General features: G+C 42.7%; 1 protein-coding gene across 6 annotated transcripts in view; it reads left to right on the forward strand.

Moving 5' to 3' along the window:
• The window catches only part of SLC25A22 (solute carrier family 25 member 22), a gene marked incomplete at its 5' end in the record, with an annotated part of 69,239 nt that overhangs the window by 41,455 nt on the left and 5,152 nt on the right, over positions 1 to 22,632 (forward strand). For 3 of the 6 annotated variants that reach the window (XM_083698346.1, XM_083698347.1, XM_083698348.1), the window contains 4 exons: positions 2,432 to 2,557; positions 3,565 to 3,620; positions 9,198 to 9,288; positions 22,197 to 22,315. In XM_083698346.1, coding sequence (XP_083554472.1) covers positions 2,432 to 2,557; positions 3,565 to 3,620; positions 9,198 to 9,288; positions 22,197 to 22,315 — 392 coding nt within the window. Of the gene's footprint in view, positions 1 to 2,366; positions 2,558 to 3,564; positions 3,621 to 9,197; positions 9,289 to 22,196; positions 22,316 to 22,632 lie in introns of those variants that run through there. The other 3 variants (XM_083698349.1, XM_083698350.1, XM_083698345.1) reach the window with 2 other exon arrangements.

Here is a 22,632-nt window from a genome sequence, read left to right on the forward strand (position 1 = left end):
AGACAATGAGTGTTGTCTTCTGACAAAGAGTTGGGGATTTTGTTATTTTAATGGTTTCAGGGAAAAGAGATCCTCTTACTGGCACATCTTATAATTGAGACAACAGGTTTAATGTGTGTGGTTTTTTAAAAATGCAGGATAGGACGACACAGAGAACTATTAGCTGTGTGACAACAAACTCCCTTGGTTGCCCCATGGGATTACCTTTTTTGAGTGAAAGACAAGGGAAGCGCAACCCTTTTGATTCTCTGACCTGGACTCCTTAAAGGCTTTTGGTGCCATCACAAATGGTGTCCTTCTTGATATTGATTGTCTAGGGTAGGTTTGAGAGGCACTGCCCAGTAGTGGTTCTACTCATTTTTGGATAGCCATTTCCGGAAAGTAGGGCTGGGATAATACTCTTCACCCCTTAGTGCTTTGTGAGTCCACAGGGTTTCCATGCTGTTTAAAATCTACATGAAACTGCTGGGAGAGGTTATCCTGAGATTTGGTCTGATTTGTCACCCATAAGGAGATGGCACCCAGCTTTCTCTCTCACTTTCGTTGGACTTAGCTGAGGTTGTCACAACCCTGAACCAGTATTTGGGAGTGATTATGGGCTGGGTGAGGGTGAATAAACCAAGACTCAGTTCAAACAAGAATGCTGATAGTGGTTCATTCACCCAGGTGATTATTTTCAGCCTATTTTACATGGGATTCCATCCCCCATAAAGGACCACAGTTTGCAATCTGGGGTGCTTATTGATCCAGCGCTTTTCATCTGAAGCTAAGAGACCTATGTTCCTCAAAGCGCTGTTATCAGCTTCAGCTATTCACCAGCTGCAACCTTGTTTGGGTGGAGATAGTGTGGCTACAATTACCCATGTTCTGGTAACCTTCCATTTTAGACTACAGTATTGCAATGCATTGTATATAGACCACCCAATAAAAAAAGTCTGCAAATACAGTTGTTCCAGAAAATAGGGCACAATACTAATAGCTGGTTCTGGGCAGTTTGACTATATTAGCTGTGTCCGCCCAGTTCTAGGCCCAATTTAAAGGTCTGATTTTAATCCATAGAGCCTAAACCATTTGGGACCAGATTGAAAGAAATGTCCTCTGCCATATCCATGTGGTGGAACTTTAAGAGCCTTTTCAAAGACTTTGATTCAGGTTGCCCTGCCCAATGAAGGATTGCAGATAACCAACGGGGGGGGGGGGTCCTTTCAATAGTGGCACTCAGTTATGCAATAGCCTTCCCATGAAAGCTAGCCTTGCACCCTCTTTGTCAGGTAAAAGGTAAAGGTACCCCTGCCCGTACGGGCCAGTCTTGACAGACTCTGGGGTTGTGCGCCCATCTCACTTAAGAGGCCAGGGGCCAGCGCTGTCCGGAGACACTTCCGGGTCACGTGGCCAGCGTGACATCGCTGCTCTGGCGAGCCAGAGCTGCACACGGAAATGCCGTTTACCTTCCCGCTGGTAAGCGGTCCCTATTTATCTACTTGCACCCGGAGGTGCTTTCAAACTGCTAGGTTGGCAGGCGCTGGGACCGAGCAGCGGGAGCGCACCCCGCCGCAGGGATTCGAACCGCCGACCTTTCGATCGGCAAGTCCTAGGCGCTGAGGCTTTAACCCACAGCGCCACCTGCGTCCCACCCTCTTTGTCAGGCATCCCCAAACTCGGCCCTCCAGATGTTTTGGGAGTACAATTCCCATCATCCCTGACCACTGGTCCTGTTAGCTAGGGATGTTGGGAGTTGTAGTCCCAAAACATCTGGGGGGCTGAGTTTGGGGGTGCTTGCTCTTTGTGGTCTTTTTGGTGCCAGACAAAGACTTTTCTGTTCATCCATGTGTTCTGTGCAACATCTGTAGTCTGGCCCTTTCAGATTTTCTAGTGTTTCTGATTTTGAGAGTATAGTGGGCTTTGTTTTCATGGTTTATTTTGTATGTAGGTAAGTGTCTGGATTTATATTAGTCCAGCTGCCTGGCTGTACATAACTGATAATATTTAGACTGCATAACGCGCACCAGGGAGTGTGGGTTGGAGAGTGAGAATACTGGTTTAGACCTGTTTGCTGTAAGAGATTCTTTGTCCACTGCAGGACTTGACATCTTTCTGCAGGGCCTGCAAAACAGAGCTGTTCTGCCTGGCCTTTGGTTTGGACTTAGTCTGACCCTTATGTTTCCCTCCCGTTATGGTTTTGATCTATGGGCTACTTTTAAAATGAGGCTGCATTTTAAATTGTATTTTAAATTGCCCCCCCATTATGTTTTTATTGTAATTTTACTGGTGTTAGCTGCCCTGAGCCCTGCTCTGGCCAGGGTGGGCGGGGTATAATTTTTTTTATTTCCTCTTATTATTATTGCTCATGTATCTTGATTGAACATATGGCTGCTATAGTTATTTCACCTTTTGATGTCTTCTTGTACCTCTCTATCACTTTTCCTCACAGTTTACCTGCCAAGCTGATCAATGGAGGGATAGCTGGGCTAATTGGGGTCACCTGTGTATTTCCTATTGACCTGGCAAAAACTCGCCTACAGAATCAGCAGAATGGCCAGAGAATGTACACAAGCATGTAAGTACTTGAGTTACAAAGTGAAAGAAATTGTGTAGTAGTTATTCATCAATCATTTCTTTTTTGAACAATCAATTTGCACAGTAAAGCTGCTTTGAAGTACTGTGCTTATTTTTTTCTTATTTGAACAAGAGTTTTACATTTGGGTCTTGCACTAGTTGTTTAGTAGTTGTTTAGAACAGAGAATTTCTTTCTCCTATACTACTATCAAATGTGCAACAGTCCTTCTCCTGTCACCCACCATGTCATCTCTTATTATAGAACATAATATATATATATATATATTAAGTTTCAGTTTTAAAAATTGAAACGATTCATGATTAACCTCTTGGTTATCATTTGTACAGGGTATTAACTTTAATAATTGAGCCATCAAAAATCCAATATAAGCCCCTACATACTCAACATTCCTAATGGATTACAGCTGCAATCCTATGTGCACTTACCTTTGAGTAAGTACCATTGAACTCAGCAGATGCTTTTGAGTGGACAAGAATAGCATTGCACTCCATGCCCCCCGTTCATCTGTAGGCTTTAGCATGGGGACAAGCAAAAAGCGTTAGGTACATGATTCCAAAGAAATCTGTAGATCAGGAAAGCAGTTTTGCTTCTGGCATTGCCTTTTAATTAGCTAAGGATAACTCCTGGGGGTTATTCTGATATGTCTTATGAAAGGCAGTGCATCCTTCAGAGAGAGGTGCTGTTGCTTTTTGCTGCACCTGGTCTTGTATCAGTTTTTACAAAAACTTCCATTTTTCCACCAGCATAAAACTGGAAAAAAAATGTTCCATCTCTTTTCTGCCTTTCTAGTGAAGCCTGCTGAGGTGTATGAATTGCCTACTCTTCTCACCTGCAGCCAGATGACTAACACAGGACAAAGAGCAGCTAGCTGAGCAATGTGGCCAGACTTCAAACACTATTTGTAATGACTTATGTTGTATCAAGGGACTGAAACTATGTTTAAAACCCCAATAAGTGACTTTCCTTGCCCTCCATCTTTTCAATAGGTCTGACTGCCTTATCAAGACAATCCGTTCCGAAGGGTATTTTGGCATGTACAGAGGTCAGTGTTAAGCTGCATTCTTATGAATGATTTATCACAGTAGGAAGCCTTGTTGGAGAAGGAGGAAAAGATGTTATTCCTGGGTTTGGGTTGCCAACATTTTGTCCTGGCGTCCTGTGCTTTTAGGATCTTCATGCTAATTTGAAATTCGACAGGCAAAGCTTTTCTCAGGCATAGAGCACTAATTTTTGTGTAGGTTTGCCTATGGGGTGAGATATGGTGAATAAGAAGAGCAGAGTTCCTGCACCACCAAGGTGGCATTGGCTATGAGATATGCCCGCATCATTTAGCAAAATGCTCTCTTGTTTCTTTTTGTTTCTATCCTTCTTACTTTATGCAGATTTATTTGACATCAGCACACTGATTCAGTTAATTAATCAGTTAAAACAACTGAATCAACTAATGTAATTGGAGCAATGCAGTAAGGGACTATTCCACTGGAAAGAAATATGAAGCAGAAATGGACAGAAAAATGCAGACGAATTGGAGGGTGCCACTTGATACCATCTTTTCCAGGATTCTTTTTCTGGAGATTTTTATCTTTAGCAAAATCTAGCTTAGTTCATCTTCACTGCAAAGAGGGTAGAATTCTAGACACTGACTTGTGCTTACAGATGGTATTTTTTTACTTGAGTTGAAGAATTTTTGCGCACACTAATTTCGCATGCAATGTTTTGTGGCGTTTCCCAGTTTGCAATGAATATGGCTTCTTCCCTCACTCTTTTTTACTGCTGGAGTGTGTTGTTCTTCCAGACCACACCGTTAAGAGTTTGGGTTATGCCCTGAATAAAAAATACTTTTGTATCCAGTGCCAAATTCAACCAAATACTGGATGGAAAAAAGGCAGTATCATCAGATGCAAATATTTCCCCAACAGGAGACTGCTTGAAAATAAACTTTATAGTGGGAAAGTATTTTGGTCTGTGTTTTCTTTGGTGCGCTCAAATTCTTGACTTCAGAATGGCTTTATAGGACAATCTGGCTTGGAATTTCTTTCCGTGAAAAAGGTTACTGCTACTTTTACTTCTTATTTTGATTCTGACTTAAGTGTGTGGAAGGGATTCTTTTTATCAAGATGGAAACCACACACTGCAGTTTTATAAGCGCCCAGGCTCCTGTACAAGGGGATCAGCAATTGTAGCAGTGGGTTCCAGAGGCTAATTCTTGGTTGCTACAGTTGCTGGTTCTTTCCTAAGTGGTCTCCTATGACTTTAGTGGCTGCATGAGAAGCTGAAACCCAGCAGGTAGAGCTCTTCCCACCGCTGTATCTACACACTGAGGAAAAACTTCATCTGTGCTGAATTTTTGCTAATCATGCAGCTGTTTAAAAGCAGAAAGGCTCTCTTGGATAATAAAAAGTAGTTGGTGCTTGCAGAGGGGAGGAAGCATGTAACAAATTAGCCAATTTACCTTTCAGTTAATCTTACATGTCTTATCTATCTTGGCTTGCATATTTCTGTGTGTGGTCAGAGATCAAAGACACATAGCTGGAGTTCAAACAGCTGTAAACCTTGGAAGTTTTTCATGTGATTAGGAGGGTGCAGTCACAACTGGAATCTCATTCATTTTCTTGTAGTATAGAATTGCAAGAGCGTGCAGATATTTATCTGTTTACAAGAAGCATTCATGCAATAAGCCATGGTTGTATCACCTTGGCAGTACAGTTCACTATTGACAGTTTACCTTTAATTAGTTGATTACGCAAGTCCAAGTTGAATGACCTTTGAAGTTTGTTTCTCCCAGTTGAATAGGATCTTACCAGATCTTGGTCAGGTTTCCCAGGAAAGGGGACTAGTTTTGGGCAATGGGGATGCCATGCCTGACGGTTGAGGGCAAAGTGTTCTTGCTGCCAAGTTACAGGTGGGTGGTGGGCAAACAGACAGAGGTGCGTGGAGTGGGAGCTGCATTAGGATTGGCTGGTTGAGCAGTTGAGTGGAGAACAGTTCCTAGAAAGGGAAGCAAATGGCTGTGTTTTGTGTCAGCTCTGACAAATTCATTGTAACCAGCAAGGAGTTGAGATTTTACTTAGTGCCAAGCTCATTGTTCATCATGTGCCCTCTCTGGACATGTGGGAAAATATAAATGTAAAAAACATATAACTTTACTTTGAGTCAGGAAAGGGTGGGATTCCTTTGCAGCTCCTTAAATATCTCAGTACAGTTTCTGGATGGCAGCTCCTATTCTAGTTAGCTCTTGGACACTAAGGGCATGAAGCTTCCCTCCAGTTTGCTCTGCATTGGTTTCCTCTTGCGTTGTGAGTGTGCCAGGGCCAAACCTTTGCCAAATGGTCTCTGTAGCACAGAACTGGAGCAGCGAAAACCACCCAAGGCAGACAGCCTTCTTACTAAGAATACCCTCAACGTCATCCCTGGGCTCCCACTGTAACAGGCAGACTATTCCTAGCTGCTGGATGGAACATAATGAGGCTTTATTTAACTTCAATACATAGTATATTTATACACTTTGTGGCTGTTCTATAACCTCTCCGATTGTGTCCTCCAGCAGCACGCAGTAGTACATTGATGCAGATCCCACTTGCGTCAAACATCAGCTCTGCTGAAGTTTATTTTCTCTTTAGCCTGATAAATGCAGATAGGTGCAAAAATATTCATAACCCTCAGATTCATTGACCACAATTGTGTGAATTAGGACATTGCCTATACACAACTGCATATATTTTTGGTAATATATTCTGATAACAAAAGTAGAACCTTTGTTGCATTTGCAAATGTATGGCAGGGAATTAGATGACTGATGCAGAAGGGAAGAAAAACCACACATTTTATCTGGTTTCTTTCTAATATTTAATGCTTCCATATGGCTGACTTTTTTTTTTTTAATAAACTGGTTGACTTGTAAAGTGCATTGATGATGAGCAAACATTTCCCAGTGTTGATTCATTACCAATTAAAGCAACAAATTAAACAGTACTACTTTGCATGAGAAGGATGTATATAGAACAAGATTTTATAATAAAATATATTTTATGAGAAATGCTGAGGATTTTGTTAAATGGAAAGGAAGACATGAAGCATTTTAGTAGAGTAACAAATCAACCAGGTAGTTGTTCTTGATGTGTAGTCAATCTATCAAAGGTTTATGGGGCCCTTAGTAAAACCTTGTAAAATGCTGGCTTTATGGTGACTGTCTGCTCTGCCTCCCAGTCATTTGCTGGCGTCTGAAGCCTGGCAGCCTTATTTATGAGCAGTTCTACATTTCAGCCCTAGTAAATTAGGCAACGTCTAGCATCAACACCCCTGGCCTGTATGCCGAGGACTGCATTTTGGAGACTAAAAAATACTGGGAGTCAGTGGAGGTGTGCTTGTCTTTCTCCAGTGATTTGCAGCCACATTGGGTTACTGAGGACAAGGATTATGATAGCTCCCCCTTCCCCCATCAAGCAGCTTTGCTGAAAACATTAAAGATTTAGAAGAAAATCACAGATTGACCTTTTATCTGGAAATACATTTTTCCTGACTTTAATTCATTTGAGATACAAAAATATTGACCCAGAAGCTGTTTCATTAGTATTAGTATACAGTGCACCAGGTTTTTGTATGCTGAAAGGAGTTCAAGTGGGAGAGTGATTAGAGCGAGATGAGCGCGCAACCCCAGAGTCGGTCATGACTGGACCTAATGGTCAGGGGTCCCTTTACCTTTACCTTTAGCAAGAAAGAATATGCCAGTCTTTGATAGCCATTACCTAGATGATAGGAATCAGTGCCAGCTCTACGCTCAACCACTCTCCTTGAATGAGCTCCCACTTCTGCTAATACCCATTCCCATTACCTTTCCCCAGCCTGCCCAGCTGGCTAGAGGGGAGAGGCAAAGCAAGATGAGGCGGATGTTTCTCCTCCTTGCTCCCGCTAGCTTAGAGGGCCAGGTGAACAAGTGAAAACAGCAAAGAAGAGAAGAAACAGGACTCCAGTGGGTGGCAGTGGTTCCCTGTTGGGTGAGGGCTTCAGCAGCTGTTCTGACTCCTGACCCCAGGGATGCCTTTAGCACCATGTCTAGTTTGGCCCTGAATCACAAGTGTAAGCAACCTTTAGAGGAAGAGATTGTTCAGGAGATGGCTCTTGCCCTAATCTACTGCAGAGGGCCCTTCATCATGCAAAGTACTCTGTGAATTCTGCATAGTTGGGGAACAAGCAAACAAAAGGTCATCCTTCTCATGGGGGAAAAGCAGCGGCCGAAACTGGATTCCCTTTCCTAAGTGACCTCAGTGGCGTGGGTCACTCTTGTGTCACTAATGCTGCTTTCCTTTGTTATACAGAGCAGCACACAGTTTGTAATGCCTTCAGAGGGATTTTCTGTTTGTTGCTCCCAATAATAGAGTACACACATTCACCATGTGAACGTCACGTGCTGTTTACATACCAGAGGACAGAGTTGGGTGTGTGCCTACTCTGTTGAAACTGGAGAAAGGTGCTTTGGTATGGTCTGCCACAAACTAGCTGCCAACCCCTGATGCTGACCCTGATAGGGATGCATAGATTGAACACACTTTTTCAACTGAGGCAAGTTTTAGTTTGGAACAAAGGAGCTTGAGGTCACAGTTAGGTCAGTCTATGCTGTTAATTAAGTAGAGATGCTTATGCAGATTTCCCACAGGAAATACTTCTCTCTCTTTTTTGTGGTGCAAAATAAATACTTAACAAAGTGCTTCACATTTGTGAACTCAGCAATTTTTACAACAATTCTATAAAGTAGATGAGTACCTTAATTTCCGCTGGATGTACATGTCTGTGAAGCAGACAGTGGCTTCTCTAAGGCTACCCAGTGAACAGATGGTTGAAGTGAGAATTTAACCAGGGTTTCCATCTCCTAGCTCTTTCCCCCCAGAATTGAGATGTGCTCCATTAATGTGCATGACCCTTGGGTCAGGGCATAGTATGTTAAAGGGAGCAATGCCTTTTAACACTTTTTGACAGATGTAACCTGTTTGGTTGGCAGAGGGAAGAGAGGCATGCCTCTGGAAGAGAAAAATTCACCAACTCCTTCTAAGCCTTGAGCTATTGAAGGAGGGCTTTTTTCAGGGTGGGCTGTGTCCCTCCAGAAGTTGTTGGGCTCTCAGCAACCATGAGCCCCAGCCAACATGGACAATAGGCAGGGATTATTGGAGATGTAGACCAGCAACATCTGGAGGGCCACAGGTTCTGATCTAGATGATGCAGGGCAAGTAGCAGTTTGTGCATATGCAACTGAAGCAGCATCTGATTGCTGGCAGTGGACTGGCTGGCTCTGCCCCACTAGAGGAAAAACCCTCCTCCCTGACCCATCTGAATCCGTGGTCCCAGTTAGTACTGAATGAATCCTATGCCACAGTGTGGCAGGGGAGGCAATTGGTTTGGATGGAAATGGGTACCACCACTGGCTTCCAACATAGCATACATTTTGTTTCTGGTGTGGCTCCTAGAATTGGTCTGCATTTCTATCTTCTGTTGATTCTACAGTGCCTTATCTCCCCCAGCTCAGTTTTCTGGGTGAGGTTGATGGTCACCAAGAAAACACTTTTTTTAAAGGTTTTCAGTCTTCCCTAATGCTCTTAATGTTCTGTTCTCCATATTTCTTGCCCAGGGGCTGCAGTGAATCTGACACTAGTGACTCCAGAAAAAGCCATCAAACTAGCTGCCAATGACTTCTTCCGGCATCATCTGGCCAAAGATGGGTGAGTGTGATAGAGGGCACTGTGTATAATGTTTTCTAGGAGGGGTGGCATGACTGGGATATTTTGATGGCACCCCATTGCTTCCAGTGTGGATGCACTGAGGCAGCTGTCCATAGTACTTGGTATTGTTGCCATTGAGTCAAGTGCATTATTCAGCTGCTTGACTGCGCCTGCTTTGAAAACAATGGGATACCACTGACACATTTAATTTATACCACAGACAAGTGTTTTTCCTTCTTTTGGTGGATGCACTAGTTTTTGGTTGGAGGTGACTTGTCCCTATTTTGTGGAGACCAGTGCTCAAGACAATATTATTCCCTTTCACTTACTAATTTATTAAAGTAATATATTGACATTCATCTGAAGATCTCAGGGCAGTTCACAACATAAAAATACAAAATAAAAACACAAAATGCATAATAAAAACAAAGCAAAGCAATGACCCCTCCTTCCTACAAACACATTTAAAAGGACAAAGAATGTCAATCAGCCCAATGCCTGCTTGAAGAGGAAGATTTTTGCCAGGGGCCTAAAGATGTATGATGAAGGTACCAGATGAGCCTCCCTTGGGAGAGCATTCTGCAAACAAGGAGCCAATGCAGAGAACGACTGCTGGTCCCATCGGGGCTCTCCTTTGAGAACAAAGTTGGCATCTGAGTAGACTGGCTTGTTCAGTAATGATGAATGTATTGTAGCTCATCACAGAGAGATCATTTTGGGGTTCAAATGTTAAGCTTTTTAGAAATAATTGCAAAGGAGATTACGCAATATTCAATATCTTGTTTGCCCAAGGCCAATTGTGGAGCTATTCATGGACTAGGAAAGATGCAGTTGCATTTCTAGGTTGATTGTCACACACCCTCCTGGCAATTTCCTTGGATTGTTTGCAGGACACTGTGCATACCATGAAGTCCTCCTACCAGAGACGATAACCCCAGTAACTGCTGCCTTTTATATGACCAAAGGGACAGTGACCATATTTTTTCTGTCTGCAGCATTTGGTGGGACCCGAGATACAGTGGTGCCTCGCAAGACTAAATTAATCCATTCCGTGAGGCTCTTCGTATAGCGGTTTTTTCGTCTTGCGAAGCAAGCCCATTGACAGCTTAGCGGATTAGCGCTATTAGCGGTTTAGCGGCATTTAGCGATCAGCTGTTAAGCGGCTTATCAGCGGATCAGCTGATAAGCGGCTTAGCAGCTTAGGAAAAGGGGGGAGGGGGGAAAACCCGCAGGAACTCGCAAGACATTTTCGTCTTGCGAAGCAAGCCCATAGGGAAATTCGTTTTGCGAAGCGCCTCCAAAACGGAAAACCCTTTCATCTAGCGGGTTTTCCGTCTTGCGAGGCGTTCGTCTTGCGGGGCACCACTGTATTTTTTTTTGCAAAGGCAAAAGGTTACCTACCCTCTCCCTGCATGTCATGGTGCTGATCGGAAACACCACAGCCATAAATTTCCAAACACATTTAATTTGCACATTTAAAGCATCATCGTCACATTTGGCCCTTAGCTGAAACTAATAAAGGTATTACCTCACTATTACTTTCGGATGATCAAAAAGAGGCATTGGGTGGTAGAGGTGTATCTGAATTTTACAGAGCCTTTATACAACAGAGTAGATGTGTCATTCTGCACACTTGATCAAGATAATGCCCGGGAATTGAAAGTGAGAGGCTGCTGACTGAAAGGACTCCTTTGCATCTCAGCCAAGGTTACTTTGCCACCAAATGTGGGAAAATATCCAAAAACAAAGGCAGTATCTGTGATTATTCATGTGTTAATGCTTAGAGGCCCTTTGTTTCTGCTGCAAATTCTAGCTGCTGAAGAATTGCAAGTTTGGCACTAACAAACAGAGGTGAAACTGCTTTATTTATTTATTTATTTATTTATTTATTCATTCATTCATTCATTCATTCATTCTTTACCAATGTATTATTTGAGGAATGGCCTTGTGCAAAATGATACAAGAGGTGTATCCTCTGGAGACTGCCTTTGGGAATCTCATTGAAATTGTTTCAATGACCTTCAGAATTCCTAAGGACGTTTCACCAAGGCAAGGCACTTAAAATTCACTTTAAACTTGGATTTATGCAAAATTCAGGGCCTGGGAAATAGATTACAAATGCCATTTCTTAAAAGCTGGATTGTGGCCATGGGTGGAATGCAAATCTCATTTCAGCGGGAGGAGTATTAACCCATCTCTTTAGGCTGTCCCCCCCTTCACTCGAAATAGGCTCCACTTCGCCTGCTTGCCTACCAGCAGGAGAAAGGATTTGAATGCCTTGTTTCTTGGATGGGGAAGCAGTTAGTGAGAAAATGGTCAAAGGCAGAAAGGGGTTAAGAATACAGAAAAGAAAACCTTTCCCTTGTAGACAGCAATGTGGGGCAGAAGATTACCCAGTGCCTTATTTTTCTGTGGAAAATGCTCTGTTCCATAAGTTCATTAGTAATGATGAATGAATGCCAGTTGCAAATACAATACAGTGGTACCTCGGGTTACAGACGCTTCAGGTTACAGACACTTCAGGTTACAGACTCTGCTAACCCAGAAATAGTACCTCGGGTTAAGAACTTTGCTTCAGGATGAGAACAGAAATTGTGCTCTGGTGGCGTGGCAGCAGCAGGAGGCCCCATTAGCTAAAGTGGTACCTCAGGTTAAGAACAGTTTCAGGTTAAGAACGGACCTCTGGAACGAATTAAGTTCGTAACCAGAGGTACCACTGTATTAGGTAAGCATGGGAGTTTAGCTTCATTAACTAAATACAAGTAAAGCAAACAAGCTAAATTAGGTCACACTCTGGGGCACCAGAACAATTTCCAAAGCAAACTGAACATTTGTCAAAGCAAATTAATATAGGAAAAAATTATATTATTTTTTAAAATAATTTTTATTAAGTTTCATATTACCAAATTAAACACATCAAACCAATTAATCCAAATTATAACAATACATATCATGTAATCCAATTGTATTCCAAATTATAAATTTTTGTGGGGGGTACCCATGCTTCTTGATCAGCAGGAGTCCAATCCTCAAATATTTGTACTGCTTTCATCTTAAGAATGATATTTCCAGTCCCCTCTTCTCAATCCTTGTCATTACTCATTTTCCTTTTCATTCACCTCCGAGTTGCTCCGCAAGTGGGTTGAAAAAAACAGTCTTATTTGTGTTTCTGTGTAGGCTTTGTGCTGCTCTCTCATAAATCACTCTCATCCAATAGTCCAGGCATTTCTGCTCGAGCAAGCAATCGCCATTTTGTCGTTCCGATGAAATACTGTCTAAAAGCTCGCTCTTTAACTTTCCCGACCTGTTGCATCGTAAATTACTCTTTTTCCAGGAGGGCTGCCCCTTCCAGATCACAATCTCCTCGAAAATAATAAATCTTTGGCTCGCCCTCCACAAGACCAAACCTCCTGCAACACAGGTCTCGTATCAAATCTCCATTCTTACTGCGTCACAGCCCTTCTTCTTTCCAAATCCTTCACAGAGTAAAACCTTTAAGTTCATATTATTCCCACACTATTCATTTTTAGTCCCATTTGCAATTAATTGCTGTGACGGATCTTCTAAGAGGGAGGGTTATTAGTTAATCACATAGAGCAAAAAAATAAAAAGTCATTTCCCCCCCTTTCAGTTCTGTTGCATTCCATTCCACATACCATGTCTGTAGTACTTTGATGTAATCTTCCGTCTCAGTCTTCTTCATTTCAGTGGTAAAATTGTTAGCAGATAAGAACCTCCTGCCTTTCTTGAAGCATCTGTGTTATCTTTCACCAATTTTTTTCCTTTTAAGTAACGCAACTAGTTTCACACCTGGAAGCAGCTTCGGAGGAGTTCCAAGGCCTGCCGAGGGTTGTGCACCCAGTGCCTCACTCCCTTCTTCTTCCGAACTTAGGGGTGATTTATGGCAACAGCGGGTGAAAACTGCATCTCTCCCCCCTGGAGAGATGAAGGGAGACTGATTTACTCCCCATAATCAGCCTCTAATTACCTCGTGCGGGCTGGATAGATGTTAATATCCGCCATCTTCCAAGGCGCCCAATTCATAGTACCAATTCATAAAATTGTATAGTACCAATTCATAAAAAAGGTTCTCCAACGGAGCCGGAAAACTACCGTAACATCAGCCTCCTTTCGATCATAGGGAAAATTTATGCCAGCTTTTTGCTGACTAAACTATTGCAATGGGTAGATGAGACTAATCAGATTGGCCACGAACAAGCAGGGTTCAGAACTAAACGCTCTACAACCGATCATGTGATAGTTCTTTATCATCTTGCACGGAAGTACTCCTCTCCTCCCCGGGGCTACCTCTGTGCTGCCTTCTTAGACCTAAAGGCAGCCTTTGACAGCGTTCCTAGAAATATCCTATGGGAGAAACTTGCGAAACAGGGCATTGATAGAAGACTCTTATGGCTTATAAGTCAGCTCCACGAAGATACCCTTGCCAGAGTGAGACTTACTCCTGCGGGCAACCTCACAAATTCGATACCAATAAACAAGGGAGTGTGCCAAGGATGTATATTGGCTCCCTGTCTTTTCAACCTATTCATCAGCGACATGCGAGCACCCCTAGTTAACTCTTCTCTAAGTACACACGAGCCTAGACTAGCGGACTACCGCTGCCCACTCCTTTTATATGCGGACGACACGGTAATTCTATCTTATACACGTGTTGGACTAACCAGAGCTTTGAAGATCTTTGCCACGTATTGTCAACTCAACCAATTAACCATCAACCATGTTAAATCCAAGATTCTGATTTTCTCCAGAAGCCGGAGATTATACGAATGGAAGCTTGGTGGAGCAAAAATAGAGCAAGTTCTAAAATTTCAATACCTAGGAGTTATTTTTCAATACAGTTTGGGGTGGAAAGCTCAAATTCAACACCTACTTAACAAGGCCAAAACTCTGACATATGCGCTCCTCTGATTCTTTTTTTCGGATGGAGCTTTGCATGTTCCCTCGGCCCTAAAGGTGTTCAAGGCAAAAGTGGTTGCCGTGCTTGCTTATGCTGCCCCGCTTTGGGCTGTGATGACAGATCTTGCTCCTCTCGAGACACTGCAAAATCAATTCCTACGTCAGCTCCTAATGCTCCCCCTGTGCGTAAGCAACACAGCCATGCGACTAGAATTGAAGATCGCATCCTTAGAAACTTGCCTGTGGAAGCAAGTCTTCAATTATTGGCTATCATTGTGGCATAGATTACCAAACCACTACCTTGTCCAATGCTTATGGCGAGATGAATTCTCTAGCTTTTGGACCAGTAGAATTCATGCCAAACTCCTGAGTTATGGAATCTCTCCTTCAGATTCCCTAAAACTAGACCAAATTACTGCTCAAAGACTGATTCGCCAAAGACTGGATGACATCGATCTACAGCGAAATTATATGCTGGGGGGAGGTGTTTGCTCGCCTCAGAACATTGGTATCCCTTTAACCTACTGCGTTCCATCATACCTCTCCTCCCTTTCGACTGTTGCCCATAGACTGGCCTTCACCAAAGCGAGGTTCAACGTTTTTCCCTCCAACGTCCTGAGACATAGATTCTCAAAGGGCCAAGCCCCCGCCATGTGCGAATGTGATAAGGAGACACCAAAGTCGCTCCAGCACATTATGTTCACTTGCCCCCTGTTCAATGTGCCACGGGCAAATTTGTTGGGATCAATCATACAGAAACTAGAGGGTACCCCACCAAAATTCCACCTTGCCCAAATCTTGCAGGATAAGGATACTCATACGACCCTGAAAGTGGCAAGGTTCCTGGTCGCTGTCCTTACCCAAAAGCGACGCCAAGGAGCACTACAAGCTAACTAAGGCGTAGTATGCCATTCTATCTTATAGTATTTTATTGTTATAGTGGTGTTTTAGTGGCTGTTTTCCCCACGTGCACAAGTTGTTATTTATGTGTCGTTTTTACCTGTATGGGCCTATGGCCGTAAATAAAAATTACTAAAAATTACTTCCAAGGCGCCCCTAGCGGCCCCCCCATATAGGAAAAAATTATAGTTCAAAATTTTCTAGAAGACCATCTGCAGCTGCATTTCAGTTTTTTGTTTTTTAAAAAATCGGTTTCACATTTCCCAACATATTTTAGCCTTTTGGTATACTAAGGTACAGTATGCTAAACACTCTGACCATTACTATGTGCAATCCTTGAGAGCTTGCATCAAAAGGTAGTTAATCCTAAAAACACAGGTGGTTATCTTTTTTTGTTGTTGTTTATAAAAATAGTAGCCTCTTGGGTAGTGCAATATAATAAAGGTAGAAATGCTTTCTGTTTATTGAACCTGTCAAACACAGATACCCTCAAGCTATTTCAAGGCACTCTCTGAAACAATGAAGGCTAAATATATATTACTTTTTCAAACCTAGAAATACCACTACGCTTTGGAATGAGAAGCTGCTTGGATGCAGTCCACAGGCAGCATCACCTCTATGCCTGCTGTGTTTGGTCTTGTTTTCATTTCTCAGTTCAGCCCAAAAGTTATAAAAATTTCAGTTTGTAACAATGCCAGCCCAAATTTCAAGTGGTGAGAGTAGAAAGTTGCAGTTTTTCCCTGATCCACCCCAGAAAGAACAATTTACTCTATGTTAGAGAACGTGGCTAAGCCCTAAGAAGGTCCACACAGAGTTTCAGTTCTCATTCTAATGTGTGTTTATAACCCACATTTGTTCTGTAGCTGTGTTGATTATGAAGACCACTATTTGATAGTTTTCAGATGGTACCATTAACACTCTGCATAGTTATTAGCCTAATAGTTTTATAACTCCTTCTCAAACATTGTTTCTGTATTATTAATTTCCTAGCCCACAAGCACTTGTGTACCACAGCCTATGTATTTACAGTAAAAATGACCACTGAAGACAGTCTCCAAGGTCAAATTGCTTGTAGGATGAATGTAACATATTTTTCCGTGTATAACACGCCCTCGTGTATAAGACGCCCCCTATTTTGGGGGACACAAAATTCAGAAAAGGGGGGGGGAGAGATTGCTCAGAGTTGTCAAGCATTGCGGGGGGGGGGGGGAGATTGCTGGAAATCACTCACCCGCCTGACATATGCTGCCACTTGCATGCACCGCTAAAGCTGCCTATCGTCTGTCCCCTCGCTGGCAGAAGCCGCCAGTTGCCCGCCCATTTACCACAGTGACACCCAATCAACACCAGCCCTTGCCACAGCCACCAGTGACACGCCAAATAGCCGCTGACAATCTCCGGCTCCCAGCAGCAACCAATCTCACGTCCCCCCCTATGCACTATCTGTGTATAAGACAATCACCAAAATTTAACATAGTTTTTAAATAGAAAAACCTCAGCTTATACATGGAAAAGTACAGTAAGTTCCTTTCTTGGCAGACATTATTAGCATGTTGCGGACGTCCAGTTCTGTGGAACCGGTTTTACTTGGTAAAAACATCTGGCTACAGGGACTGCTTTGCAGCATCCTAGATATGTTTGCAGAAGGATAAAAATGGTAGCACTGCATATTCACCATGTGCTATATATGTACACAGAGATAGGAAATGCATTAGCACTCAGCCTGTTAATGCTGTTGCAGCTTTTGTAAAGAGACTGCAGAGGCAGCAAAAGTCCACTGCTGTTGTGGCTTGAAATTTAATGTTTTCATTAAGCATTGCAGCTCACAAGTCCAAAAGTAGAAGCAGTTGAATTTCACGGACAGTAGAGCGGTGATGTTAAGCAAGTGTCTCCAAGACTTTGAAAATGACCATCATGAATGAAGCAAGCAAGTTATATTATTCCCAGGCTGTATTGCATTATGACTTCTACACACTGTCAGTAAAGAACATCATCACTCTAAGGAATCCTGACTTGTCTCATGAATTTCATGTTGGCTACTGTGTCTCAACGTTTCTAATTAAAAAGCATTGCTTTCCAAAATCACTTTCAAGCATTTGAAAATATTGCTGCATTTCGGTACCATATCATCACTCAGGTTTACTCCTTCCTGTGGTATCACATAACTTTGCTTTTTTATCTTGACCTTCACTTTGTTTGTTGTTCTAGAGTGGGGCTGGAAAGCTGCTGATTTTAGCTCTTTCTCTGCCTAGCTGCTAAGCATTATTGCATTACTGTAGTTGTTTCTTTGTGGACGTAATCAAAATCGGCAGGGAAACCGATATCTTTAAGCCACCCCACTTCCTGCTTTGTGTTCTATTTTGCTTGGAGAACAGAAATACGTAACAGAAATTGCCTAAATCTTAAAACCATCCAATTTGGAGGCCATCACTGCCTCTTGTGGAAATGACTTCCATAATTTAATTATGCATTGTGTGAATAAGTATTTTCCTTTATCTGTCTTGAAAAAATTAATATTCTGCTTCATTGGATGTCCATGAGTTCTAGTGTTATGTGTGTGAGAGAAACTTTTCTTCATCCACTTTCTTCATACCATAAATAAATTATTTAAGTGTCTATCATGCTGAGTAAGAGGCAACATGATAGACACTTAAATAAACTAAAGAGTTCCAAATACTATTACCTTTCCTCATAGGGGAGCCCCTTGATAATTTGGGCTGCCCTTTTCTGCATGTCCAGAAGTGTACACAGCATTCCAAATGCGATAGTACCATAGATTTGAATAACAGCATTATGATACCAGCTGTTTATTTTCACTTCCTTTCCTAATGATCCCTAGCATGGCATTTGCCTTTTTCATGGCTGTGGCATTCTAAGTCAACATCTTCATGAAACCTATTCATTAGGACACCAAGGTCTCATTCCTGGTCTGTCACCACCAGTTCAGACCCCATAAACATTTATGTGAAATTAAGATTTTTTTTTAACCCAACATGCATCACTTTACACTTGTATACATTGAAATGCTTTGCCGTATTACTGCCCATTAGTTCAGTCTGTTTGGAGTTCTTCACAATCTTGTTTTGTTTTAATGACCCTGAATAATTTGGTATTGGCCACCTTACTTCACTGTATTTACTGATCTTGATTATATACTCTTGCTTGAAATGGAAACTGTCGCCTTGCTGAATCAGACTAAGATCCACCTAGTCTTAGTATTCTCTTGCAAATATCCCAGCAACCAGCAGGTGCTTTGCATTCTGCTAGAAATAAGCCAGTTGTCCCCTAGTAGACTATACACTATCTTCTACTCACTGTGACAGAAATTAAGTTTGTGTCTCTTGTTTTAGAGACCTTCCAAAAAGTGACTGCAGCATATACCCTATATATACTGAGAATGTTTCTCAAAGGGTTGCCACCAACTTTCCCCCCACACTTCAAGTTCTAAAGCAGTAACTCCCCAGAATCATAGAATCATAGAGTTGGAAGAGACCACAAGGGCCATCGAGTCCAACCCCCTGCCAAGCAGGAAACACCATCAGAGCACTCCTGACATATGGTTGTCAAGCCTCTGCTTAAAGACCTCGAAAGAAGGAGACTCCACCACCCTGTAGATATCCACATTTTCTCCTAAATTTGTGAGGTGGCTAAGAGCTTTGAGGGGCAGAGAAAGAATACAGTGGACGCTCGGGTTGTGAACATGACCCATGCGGGAAGCACGTCCGCAACCCGCAGTGTTCGCAACCTGCAGCGCCACGTCTGCGCACGCACGGGTTGCAATTCGGCGCTTCTGTGCATGCGCAAAGCACAATTTAGTGCTTCTGCGCATGCACAAGTACTGAAACCCAGAAGTAACCCATTCTGGTACTTCCGGGTTCAGCTTGGTGTACAACCTGAAAACACACAACCTGAAGCGTCTGTAACCCAAGGTATGACTTTATAGAAAATGGAGGCCCTCCCTACCAGATTCCACTTCCACATGCATGTAGCTAGTCAACTGCAATAATGAATTGTTTGGGGAAAATGTCAACAGCTCTTTAATTTCCCTTCACACCAATGTGATTTGATATGGAAAAATTCCTTCCTATGTTCTCAAAGGAGAAATCTATATTTAGTGGTTTAATAATCTTCACTGCGGCCTTACACCGATAATCCCCTCAGATGAGAGGAGGATGAATCCAAACAGCAGCCATGCAGTCTTCGAAATTAACTGCCTATAGTTCCCTGAAGCAATTCTGTTATATCTTTAGGGAAGTCAACAAAGTACTTGAGGAAGCTTTCAGCAGTGGCAGTTCCCTTAGGCAAGGGGGGTGAACTTTATGCTACCTGACTTCTTCCACAGGGTTGAAGTTGTTGACGGTTCACAGATGCTAAGCTTCAAAGCTGTTGTGCTTGGATTGGAAGGAGTAAACTTGACAGGCCGCCGTTTGCACCTTTAGCTGTTAGGGCAAGTTGCCATCCATTGGCCAGGATCCTTGGCTGTTCTAAATCTCCTGAGGAAGTACAGCAACTGAGCAGTTTTGTGTCTGGAGAATTTTCCATATTCGTAAAGAGATTTTTCTCCTTCTTTTGGATCTCTTTGGGCTTTAAACCAAATTCACATAGCCTGCTGCTTCCTGATGTTTTTCTCCTTACTGTGGGCAACTAAAGTGATGATATAAGTTTATCCTTATCCCTCCCATTGCAAAGTGCTGGGATTCAATGTGTCAGAGAATATTCTACTAATTCAAAGCACTGCAGTACATTTGGTTATTGCAATAGCAGCAGTTTCTTCTTAGACAGGAGCTTCCCAGTATTGTTGTAGCAGCAACGCAGGATGTTAAATGGGAAGTATCTTAACAGGATCCCCAGATGTTGGGAGGGTTTTCACTTTTGATTGCCTAGTTTGGTACAGCGGTTGCTGTCCCATCTATGCCAATCCTGCTTCTCCATTTGAGAAGCGACTATCATAGCAATTGACATACATTGTGGGATGCTAGTGATAATGTGCTGAATCAATGTGTCTGTTCATAGAAGCAGCATAATTGCTGGAGGAAGCAGCCATTGGGAAATGCCTTCATGGGTGGATCTGCAAGCCGGCATCTGAACCTTGCTAATACAAGTAAGCAAGGTGGACAGCTACCTGAAAGGCCATATAGAGATAAGCCTGATATCCAGTTTAAACCATTCTTAAACCTGAGTACTGGTCTAAATGGAGCAGTTGTAAGGTGACCTCATCTCTCCCACACCTCCAGTAGGATTACCAACTTCTTGATTAATTGGGGTTAGATGAAATAGTTTTCAGTTGAGTAAATGGAGCTGAACACATGGACAGATTCTGCACAGCTCCATCAGACAATCACATCATTCCAGAGTGGAAAGTGCCAGGGAATTTGGATGGGACACAGTGAGAAACTGTTCTCTCTCTCACTTAATGTGTGACCTTCTAGTAAATGGAAATCTTACTGCCTGCCTTAATGCTGCAAATTAATAGGAAGCAGCGCAGGAGAGCGTGGTCCAGTGATACAGCTCCACATGCACATGCAGGACTCTGCCTTTGTTTTCTACTGCTGGCAAAGTGTCATGCGGTTTTTTTGTTTTGTTTTGTTTTGTTTTAAATGGACTCCCATTATAAATGAGATGTTTAATATCCTGCAGGTTTAAGGGACTAAAAGTGGACAGGTCATTTCAGATCTCCAATTCTTTCTGATTTGTTTTGCCTTTGATCTATCTTAGGCACTTGGTTATTTAGGCTGTCCAGTTTGTGATCCCTTTTAAAGAGTGATGGGGAAGGTGTGGCCCTGCAGACATCAAGGATGCTGTTGGACTTCCAACACCTATCAGTCCCAGAAAACACGGCCAATGGTTGGGGTGATGAGAATTGGGGTCTAGTAATACCATTATCTCCTGGAGGACCATATGTTCCCCACCTCTGCCTTTTAAAGAACCTAATGAACATCTTATTTATTTACTTTGTTACAACACCAGCAACAACTTTATGTTATTGCTTTATTCCACATAGTCTCAAAGTGGTTTACACCATAAAACAAAAAATATATATAAATAGATACAATTAAATAAAACCACAGTGGTGGCAAGATTGGGGGAGCTCTGGGGTGGCTGCAGTTGCTCTAGAGCTCAGCTCAACTTGTCCTATGCTTGCTCTGGTGGGTGCATTGCCTCTCTGCACCCCCACATCCCCTCACAAGCCACTGCCGCACAGTAGCTTTCCTCCTTCATAGTTCCTGCTTTCTCCCCTTGGCCAATGGATTTTGGTATGACAGTGACGGTTCTGCCTGTGGATTATATGTCTTATATTTGGACAGAGGATGAATCATTATGAGAAGAACTGAAGAAAGCAGTTGAATGTGTTCTGTGTTTACAGCTGGGGATCTGAGATCAGGGATAGATGAATTGCTTGCCATCAGAGAGGTTTTATTTGCAAGATGAGCCCCTGAATAGCCCCATGTTGACCACCAACCTTTACATTTTTGCCTGGTCCATACTAACACAAGTAGTCTTCTGGAAATTCTCTCTGCTGCACCCCCTCCCCTGCAGTGTTGACAATTTCATTTTCTTTGGATGTGCACTTGCTTGCCTAAGTGCCTGGGGGATTATACTTGTTTAGCTTGCCTGTACCTTTCGTAGGAGCACAATGGCAACAGATGCTCACTGGATCAGAAGCAAAGCTTCTGCATTTCCCTGAGCTTCTGGGGAGACTTTCTCACCAAAGAATGGCTTTGGTTGTGGTGAAAGCTGGTCTTTGGTGGTGTATTATTCAGCACTGTGCATCTGGATATCCAACAGCATTTTTTTTTTGTTTCTCTTGAGTGTCTCTTCACTGCCTTGGATAGTTTAAGTCACTTGGTTACCTCCAGCCTTTTTTACTGCATTGCATTCATTACCAATGGAAGCCAAAATTGGGCATGTCTGATGACTAACATTCCCCAGGGTTTGTTCCTTCTCTGATCCATAAGTGACAGAGACAAGGCTTATCACAGAGAGAAACAATCCTGGCTGTTGCTTTGCCTGGAGGCAGGTTAACCCAGTTGGGGTCAATCAGCTGATTTTTCTTTGTCTCTCTCTCCTTCTCTTTCCTATCTTTTTGTCAGGAAGAAGCTGACCCTGATTAAGGAAATGCTGGCTGGCTGTGGGGCAGGGACCTGCCAGGTGATTGTCACCACTCCCATGGAGATGCTCAAAATCCAGCTGCAGGATGCAGGCCGAATTGGTACCTCACCTGTCTCTCTTCTCTCCTCACCATGCCCATGCAGCAGCAGAAAATGTCTCTGATGGCTTTGCAGATGATGGGAGGGCAGTGGTGGGAGGGAAATAGGACTGAACTGCGCTGGGATTAGGTTTTATTAAGGGGTGATATACAAATATCCAAAACTGAGTTTTTATTCCTTAGTCCAAAGGCCATCAACAGTGAATCAGTAAAATGTGGGGCACACCACTGAGTATAATTAGAACACAACATAATGACATAATTTGTTACAATATATACCTTAATAAATTTTAGGGATTCGGAGCCCTTTCAGCAATTCT

This window comes from Podarcis gaigeae (assembly GCF_964106915.1).
Source record: "Podarcis gaigeae genome assembly, chromosome: 1".
Classification (NCBI taxonomy): Eukaryota; Metazoa; Chordata; class Lepidosauria; order Squamata; family Lacertidae; genus Podarcis; species Podarcis gaigeae.